This window comes from Cynara cardunculus (assembly GCF_001531365.2).
Source record: "Cynara cardunculus var. scolymus isolate 2C chromosome LG 12, CcrdV1, whole genome shotgun sequence".
NCBI lineage: Eukaryota > Viridiplantae > Streptophyta > Magnoliopsida > Asterales > Asteraceae > Cynara > Cynara cardunculus.
Window position 1 is genome coordinate 10,004,299 of NC_037539.1, and position 9,580 is coordinate 10,013,878.

The 9,580-nt window shown below is 35.0% G+C and overlaps 2 protein-coding genes across 2 annotated transcripts in view; one reads left to right on the forward strand and one right to left on the reverse strand.

The window, feature by feature from the left end:
* Window positions 1-309: 309 nt before the first annotated feature.
* On the forward strand, window positions 310-906 carry LOC112522490 (60S ribosomal protein L37a-like; the record flags this gene model as incomplete). The annotated part of the gene is made up of 3 exons (XM_025131642.1): window positions 310-411; window positions 495-577; window positions 674-906. Coding segments are annotated over 3 exons (249 nt in total), but the record flags the coding sequence as incomplete, so codon positions are not given.
* A 120-nt stretch (window positions 907-1,026) lies between these two features.
* The window catches only part of LOC112522491 (metacaspase-1-like), an 11,138-nt gene continuing 2,584 nt past the window's right edge, over window positions 1,027-9,580 (reverse strand). The window contains exons 2-5 of the mRNA XM_025131643.1: window positions 8,873-9,203; window positions 3,124-3,244; window positions 2,808-3,056; window positions 1,027-2,379 (exon numbers count right to left, since the gene is read on the reverse strand). Of these exons, the coding sequence (XP_024987411.1) occupies window positions 2,320-2,379; window positions 2,808-3,056; window positions 3,124-3,244; window positions 8,873-9,203 (761 nt within the window). The 3' untranslated portion in view covers window positions 1,027-2,319. The remainder of the gene's footprint in view (window positions 2,380-2,807; window positions 3,057-3,123; window positions 3,245-8,872; window positions 9,204-9,580) is intronic.

Sequence of the window (9,580 nt, forward strand, 5' to 3'; positions counted from 1 at the left end):
GCTGTTTTAAGATATATTATAGTTTGTTTTTGTGTTGAATAAGTATTAGCCCTCAAAAACATATTGAAATTTATTTTCTCTAAACAATATATATATAACGCAACAACATAGATCAAATTTAAAAAATGTGAACAACATAATAGTAAAACAACAATAAACTATTTGGCCAAAGAAGCTAGAAAAAGATGATAGGGAAAAGGATTTGCTGAATGGATTATTGTGTAACTTAAATGAGTTAAGTTATAAGTCCATTAAGGCAAGAACAAACACCTCTAGTTAGGTTTTTCCTGTTGTTTCTAATACTTTAATTATTGGACTTTAGGCACACGTTATGGTGCCAGTTTGAGGAAGCAGATCAAGAAAATGGAAGTCAGTCAGCACAGCAAATATTTCTGTGAATTTTGTGGAAAGGTACATTATTGTGTGTGAGTATGTAAATATGATTTAACAAACATTGATTTTTTCTAAAACATTTTTTGGGTATACACTTGCAGTATGCAGTGAAAAGGAAGGCTGTTGGAATCTGGGGTTGCAAAGATTGTGGCAAAGTGAAAGCAGGCGGAGCTTATACGTTGAAGTAAGTATACTCTTGAATTGTGTACGTTCGTGGTGATTGCATTTCATAATCCCCTATTAACATCTAACAAGACTAACGTACGTTTTCTACTTGCAGTACTGCTAGTGCCGTTACTGTCAGGAGTACCATCCGTAGGCTGAGGGAGCAAACCGAGAGTTAGATTTGGTCATTTCTTGATCTACTTGGCACATTTCAGAAGGGTTTTTTTAACAATTTTGATTACTGGTTAAAATACATTGCGAATGGGATCTTATGCTTAAGTTTGAACACTATGCATGTGCCTGAAATTCAATCATTGAAGCTACTCATATTTGATCTTGATTTCAGATATACTTGTTAATGTACATACAAGACGATCTAGTTTCAAACATTTCCCTTTGCTGTAGGAATGATCTATGAAACTATAAGCAGAACAATGAAATGCACTAGCAGCTAGGAAATGTGTGACGATTAGGCTCTTGGAACCAGTTGGTTTGATATATGATAGATGTTGTTATTAGGATCATCACAGTTACTTCTGTTGGGCTGTTATTTTGCACTGCCTTTGCTGCAGCAACTCTAACAGCACTGGGCGATCTGTCGTGGATGCTACCGCCCTGTTAACCCTTACATCCACTTTGGCTTACATCATATGCTTTCTCTGCTGCTCGTTGTGCTTTATTAGCTTCCATTAATATACAATCTGACATCAAGCAGAAACAGTAGTTCCATTTATGTGGACTATGTTTAGAACCATAGAAGTATAGACGGAAATAGGAGATACTTGATGTGTTGACCTTCGTGAACTTGTAGTAMCAATGATGCTGTTGTGCCAGTAACCAGATTAGGTTTCACCATATCTGAAAGTATACGTACCAAGCCTGCCATCATCCTTTGTGCCATCATCCTTCGTATATATGCCCGTTTGCATGCTGTAGACCCAAATCCATGCAATGTTGTCTGCAAAATATTCTCCAGTGTGTGTCCCCATTCCTGTATGAACTACACATCCATGGCTTTCCCATCTGACCGTACATCTCCGGTATAGAACCTACACCCAAACCCATTTCTCAAACGCTGGTCGACATTTTGCCCCCCATACGGTTGCCCATTCTCAACCTCATGGCCGTCATAATTCCCAACAACCTGGTTACCTATGTCTCATCTACTCATTTAATGGTAGTAAACCCCACAAGCAGGAGAACTTACCATTGTTGAAATTTACCCTCGTACATGTTTCTATTGTTGTATGCCTGCATCTAGAAACCGTGAATTCCATCTCTTATCGCTTTTTGGTGTAGACCCAATTTACCATAATGCCAGCAATGGTGGTCTGGAGATAGTCTGATGATGGCAACTTAACCCTTGAAAGAGCTGGGGAGAGATAATTGGATTGAAGGGAGGACAAGACAAGGAAAGGCAATTGCTGAATAGGAGATGGATGTAGATGAGCTACTTAAGTGATGCTAGTAATGAAGTAGAAAAAACAGCAAGGGTTTCTTGGCGGAAAAGTGCAGTCGTGAATAGAATTCGATAGAGTAGGTGATTCCGTGAATGAATCTGGGGGAAAACAGGGCGTAATATCAAAATCACCGTTCTCGATTGCAATTTGATGCTCATTCTTAGGGCTATTTCTAATCGTTAACATCATAAATTGGTATTTAATTTATCATCGATGAAGGGTCCAATACAACATATATTAATGGTTTACAAACAACTAAATGAAGAGTAGATGGGAGAATCCTGTACGCAAGTTATCGGTATCATAAGGAAAATTGTTTTGTATACATATCGAAAGGCTCACAAGCAGTTAATTGTGGTTCCTGTCAACAAAAATACAAAATTCTCTTCATTAGATGTGTTTTTATCTATGCTTATACAGATATATACATACATATATATATATATACATACATACATATATATATACATACATACATATATATATATATATATGTATGTATGTATATATATGTATGTATGTATGTATCTATATATATCAAATGTGGTACTAAATCTATGTTGCAGACAACCTTTAGTGTGACTTGATACCATGATCTTTCACTAGGTCGTAGGACATGTCCGCTTGCAACTAGGTCTGTGACGTATATTATCACATGTAATATGGGTGTTCTCGTGATTTCATAAAATAGAGAGGTTCTCCAGTTTAGCTTTAATAAGATATGGCAAGAACAAGACAGAAAGCCTTTAGCCCTTTGCACTAATTAAGTTGGTAGCGATGAAATGATACCTGACCGAAACCACGACTTGTGGTCAAGCCGCCGCCACCACCACCATCACCTCCTCCGCCACCGACCGATAACATATCAAAGACGGAAGTCACGGCAGCACCACTAACGCCACCAACCCCTCTTCTTCCATTACGTATAGCGTTACGCATTGAAGTTAACAAGGTTCCATACGTAGAAGCGTTTCCATGTTCTATAGCTTGTATAAAACAGAACGTCATCGCTCCCGTGGACGTGATCTTCGATAATGCCTGCGTACAAAAACTCAGTCATCGTAAAGTTTTGTGTCTCAAAGTTCACTTGTTCTTTGAAACTGACCGATGTATCCGCAGATGTTTGATCATCGTCACATCCACTAATCGATATGACATCTCCTCCACTGCTACCCTTCCATATGCCCGATTTAGGACGATGATCCTCCCATACATATTGCCCTGAACTACGACTCGAAAGGGATTCATTTAGTAACTTGACAAATATACAAGGTTTCGTATGAACCAAACTAAATAACGTATGAGAAAGTAAAATGTAAATTCTACCCTAAAAGAGTACGACGACTGCTTTTAATCGTGATTAATCTTATTATAATCATCAATCACTAAGATCATTCCAACAGATTATATATATATATATATATATATATATATATATATATATTATTACTCAATGAGTCAATGATATTAAATAATTTAAATTAGGTTATACATTAAAAAAAACAAATAAAACATCAAAAAAAATAAGGAAAATTATATATTTTACGTTATAAAAACAGAACATTAGGTCATAACATACAACATGACGTGAGACACAAGGCTTAAGTCAGGTTTTCTGAACATTGACATTTAATCTTATATAAACCTAACCTAATTATTTCAGTTTGGAAAATTATAAACCGAACCAACCTATTACATATAAGTTGAGACGGATGTGGTTCGGTTTAGTTGGTTTACTCGTATTTTAAAAAAATATTATTGAATTACAAATTCAACCAAATAAATCAAATATTAATGACCTTCAAAATATATATTGAAGTTATCAAACTGTGTTAAACTAAAATTACTGCCATCAACCAACAATGGTTTTCAACGTTCTTCAACCCCTGATCGTTTATTTTGGTTACAGTTAAAAAAAACAAAAATAAACGTCGTTGGGACATTGAAATAGGGGTTTAAGTAGTGTTTGATACGTAGACATGATTGGACAAGATAGAACTGGACATGACAAGAGAGTAGTGTTGGACAGGACTAGACAGAACAAATGTATATATGGTGCTTTGTACGACTAGAATTGGACGGAATAGAACTAGACAAGTTACCCCACAAAAATTATTTGATGATTTTAAATATTATATAATGATTATAATTAACACAAATAAAGTATATAATGAAAGAATTTAATTTATAAATATTTCTATACAATTCTCATATAAATGATTACATACATATATAATGGTATCACATTTGAATGAAAAATTTGATTTAATTTATGGTAGTGGTAATGGTGGAGGTCGTGGTGGCCGACGATAGTAGTGGCGATGAACGTGGTGGTCGATGGCTGATGATGGTTATGGAGGTAGAGACAGTGGTGGTTGGTGGATGAAGGTGGTTACAGAGGACGTGGAGATGGTGGATTGTGGTGGCGATGACGATTGACAACGGTGGAGGAGGTAGTTGTAGCTGATGTACTGAAGATAGTGGTGGTGGTGGTTATGGTGGAGGTGAGGTGGCAATGGATGGTGGTTATGGAGGAGGTTGTTGCAATAGAGGAAAAGTTAGAGGTGGCCAACAGTGGTAGTGGTAGTGGTGATGGCAATGGACAATGATGGTCAATGTTCGACAGTGGTCATGGAGGAGGTTCTTGCAATATAGGAGTTAAGAGGGACCAACACTCTAGTGTGGGTGGTAATGGGTGGTGGCGGCTATGCTACTATAGTGGTGAAATACAAAATTATGGTCAGGACCAATATTTAAAATAGCGTTTATAGCGATGGTACAACAGTCCAAAAATAGTTGTTCAATATTTCTTAGAACTATATATATATATATATAAAAACCCAACTCATACCTGTTGGTTAGATATTTTTATATATTAAAATATTCTTCTAACCTTGAATATGTTATTTCTCTACTCATAATTTTTTTTCGTCATCAATCATTTGATACAACTTATCCATACTTGTTACGTATATCATATTCGTTTAATTTTCTCAATTTACATATATATGTTCATATTGTGAAATTAAAAATAAGTGTATATAAAAAACATACGTGATAGTGTAATTATAATTATCTAATGTATATATTAATAGAAATTCAATAATTATATTGAATCCAAAAAATAAAAAGATATACCGGGTTGAGTTAATTTCAAATAATAGTAACCCCACATCAACCTAATACCTACGGTTTGACAATTTTATAACATGATTAGACATCGGGTTAAGTTATTTCGAATTGGGTTCATCCGGTTTTTAAACACTCTCATTTCTAGGTTTGAGAGCGAGAGGAGAAACAAAGACGTGTCTAGGGTTTCGATCGGGATTTAGAAAAGAAAACAAGTGTTTGTGTTCTTCGTAGAGCGGACAGAACGGTTTAAGACTTAGTCGGGTTGGGGTTGAGGTCATCGTGCTCTACAGCCGGCAGTGGTCTCCGATTTCTGGGTTTGAGAGACAGGAGAAAGACGGACGAGGCTAGGGTTTTCGAAAACGGGAACATGGGTTCGCGTTTGATCGGCGTGTAGGTCGTAAGGCTGAGAGAACGGTTTAGGTTTCGTGTTTGATCGGCGTGTACGTCGTAAGGCTGATAGAACGGTTTAGGGCTCGTGTTTGATCGGCGTGTTTGTCAGACTCGGCGGTGATGGCCGATTTCTGGGTTTGAGGGCGAGAGGAGAAAGAGAGACCGCTAGGTTTGAGAAAAAGTAAAGAAATGACGGGAATAAGAAAAATGGAATACGCCAAGGGTTATTTATACTTGGGCAATGAGAAACGGGTCGGATCCGGTACAGGATCCGCGTGTATTGAAGTGAGGTTTCAGGGTTGGCAATTCCAGCCCCTAATACTTTGGGGAACGATTTTAATATGATTGGACGGAGAAAACTCGACAATATAAGTATTTGATACAACTAGGATTAGATGGGACAGAAGTAGATAAGTTGTCATAAAAGTTATTTGATGATTTTATATATCATATAATTAATATAAATAAAGTAAATAATTGAATAATTTAATTTATAAACATTTTTACTCCATTTTCATATACATAAACACAAACCTTTATAAGAGATATTATGTTTTATTTAGTTTGAAATTTACTTATCAATCGGCGAAGGTAGTGTTGGTTACGGTGGAGGTGGAGATGGATGATGGTGGTCGGTGGCCGACAATGGTTGTAGAGGTGGTGATGGACGGTAGTTGTGGAGGAGGTGGAGGTAACCGACGGTGGCTACAGGTGGCCATAGCGGCTGAGACTAGAGGTGGTAACCACTAAAACAAATATCATATTAAGTTTATATATCAAATGAAAATTAATTAGCAATATTTTAGTTTCTTTTTCTTATTCTTGTCCCATCTTGTTCTACCTATTTTGGTAGAACAAGAAAAAAAAACTTTTATTGTGTCATGTTGTCTCACTTTATCCTAGTTTTTGTCCCTGTCATCTGTCGCACCAAACGTGATACAGTTAGTTTTGTCTTGTCTCACACTGCGACAAGCATGGGACAGTAATTTTTGTCACATCCTGTCCTCAGCCAGCAAAGATACTAATGCAGTTGGAGCGAGGCACCTGGCGATTAAGGGGCAATCAAATGATTATGTGAAAAAATTATCATGTCCCATGCAGTCTAAGTGCGATTTATGAGGTAACCCTGATCATTTAAAAGTTGTTATTGGAAGCTTAAGATGGGTTGGAATACAATTCAATAATTTTAATAAAGTCAAATCAGGCTGACATTAAGAAGTTGATTCATTCATAGACCATTAGTCTTGTTAATTTAGACATCAGTTTGACATTTGTGATAAAGAATCACAAAGAGGCTTTCAATTTACGCCTGCAAAGTCATTGTAGTCTAGAAAAGTGTAAAGTTGAGTTATATATTGTTGGTTGATTTTATGGATATTCAATCATTTAATTGTTGGATTGTTGATAGCGACGCCAGTCGGTCTATGTAGCATGGTTTTTGGGATCTCACAATTTATATTTGTTTATATATATATATATATAGACTTCAGATCATGTGAAATCAAGGGTTTTTCATGAGACCCGTAAGACCAATTCTTAACCCTTGGATTAGATCTATAATCTGAACATTCATAATCACAAAATTGTCACGAGACTTCTTAATAATCACAAAATTGTCACCGTACAACTTTAGACCATTAGATCATTAGCTTATAAAGTTGATCAATAAACATAAATTGGTCTTACGGGTCTCATGAAAAACCATTGGTCTCACGTGAACCCAACCCTATATATATATATATATATATATATATAGAGAGAGAGAGAGAGAGAGAGAGTTTGTTTCAAATACAACTCATCGCATTTGTACAACCAATGCAACCCAATATATTGAGATATTTATGGAAATGATGTGAGTTCATTTATTATGATTTCAATATTTATGGAAGATGAATATAGTTCATTAATTATGATCGATACTTTATATTAGGAAACAATAAAAACTTCTATGAAATCACATATTAATCAAATGAAATGGACGGTTGAGATTGGGTTGTATTGGTTGTACAAATGTCAAGGGTTGTATAATAACCAMCCCCTCTCTCTCTCTCTCTCTCTCTATATATATATATATATATATGTATATATATACACTAGAAGGGTACCCGTGCAATGTAGCGAGATACATCTTGATTTTAATGTTTCGTTTTGATTTTTGGGTCTATCAATATTATGATGCTACATGGTTCTGAAAAAAAGAAAATGTTTTTATTTTTGAACGAAATATAAATTTGAAGATATCATAAAATTTTGAAAAGAAATAAATGATATTAATATTAAATTAACTATTTAAAAGTTTTCGTTTTTATATATTTTTTTTATTCAAATTTTTATTATAATTTAATTAAAATTTAAAAACGAATTAATTTATATTTGGTTTAATAATATAATTTTTTATAAAGATAATAATTAATTATTTTGTTAGAACACAATAATTATCCTAACTATATTTAAATTTTTTATATTTTAAAATGAGATGTTTATTCTCTATTTAATTATATTTATCCGCAGTTAGTTACACGAATTCAAACATGAAGCTTTAATAAGTTGTATTTACGCACAATTTACTTGTAATCTTGAATTTTAAGTAATATGCATCAATAAACAGTTTTTAAGAGTTTTTGTCTAACCTCAATGTAATAATTCTTCACACATGAATAGGAAATGAGATTTTGTAAGTTACCACTAATTTCCACCATGATTTTAAGGTGAATTCGAAGTTATTGAGTCAGCCTGTTATTTTGGGTTTTGGGGTGTTACAAATGGTATCAAAATCGATCTTTGTACCGTCAGGATGGTGAGACAAACCTCATCAGGTATGAAGAGTCCTCGATGGGGATGTTTATAACATCTTAGGTGAATCCCACGTCGCCGATTACAAGGAGAAAGATTCTGGCAGGCCTGACGAGGACGTAAGGAGTTTAAGTGGAGGAGTCTTTTACAACTCGTCCACATGGATAGAAAATGAGATTTGTGAGCTCCTTAGAAACATTAAGTATTGGGCTACCAATAACTTCCACCATGGTTTTAAGTTGGATCATAAGTTATTGAGTCAACTTGTTACTTTGAAGTGTTATACTCAATTACCCACTTGAAATTTTATTTATTCATATCAAATTCTTCTTTTTCTTCCTTACAAATGTCAACATTTCTAAAGGTTCTAAAATAAGTTTTCTATATTTACGATAGATTTCATGTATTTCCAAAGATCTTTTTATATGGTTATCTACACACATCTTGTATTTATTCGTATAAAATTAAGAAATACGATTTATTCGTATTCGGTCACGAGTAAAGGAATAGAATAAGAGATCGGAGTAAGAGGAGGTGACCTGTTCATTCTGCAAAGGAACGGGAGATCTACGACAGTTCCACTGTGGCAAGAGTCGATGATTGCATGAAGTTTGACGCCAAAAGGAAGAGGTTTGACGATTGTTGCGTTGATTTCATCGTCGATCATCATGCCTTGTGTTTCAAAATCCAGGGGGCATAAGGTTTCATCGTAACCATCGATCTCGTCGCCGTTGCGGTTCCTCTGCCGTGAACCGTGGCCGGAGTAGTGGAAGAGAAGGGAGTCTCCTGGTTGACATCCTTGGATTAGCCACGAGAGTGCATTCCTCATGTTGCGTATGGTTGGGATCCTGCTACTCTCTGTTTCTTCTTCTGCAATGTTTAGAAAACATTGTTAAAACTTAAAAGCTATCTCTAACAATTATCCGGGTAAGCACTTATCAAGTTACATTACCTGATTGGATGAATATGATAAGCACCAAGAATCTTAACCGGTAAGAACGAAACAAACATCAAGAGTCTTACATGATAAGTGATAGCGACTAATCTTACCACGGTAAGCGTTTACCGGATAAAGTGTTGCATACGATACTAGTTGCTTAAAATCATTAATTAATGCGATTTTTTTCTAAAACTCGTATTTGATTACATAAATTAAAAACTATAATATAAGATATATTAATTAAATTAAAATTATGTTAATTAGAATATTATGCCTAACAGATATTTAAAATCATCAAGTAATGTAA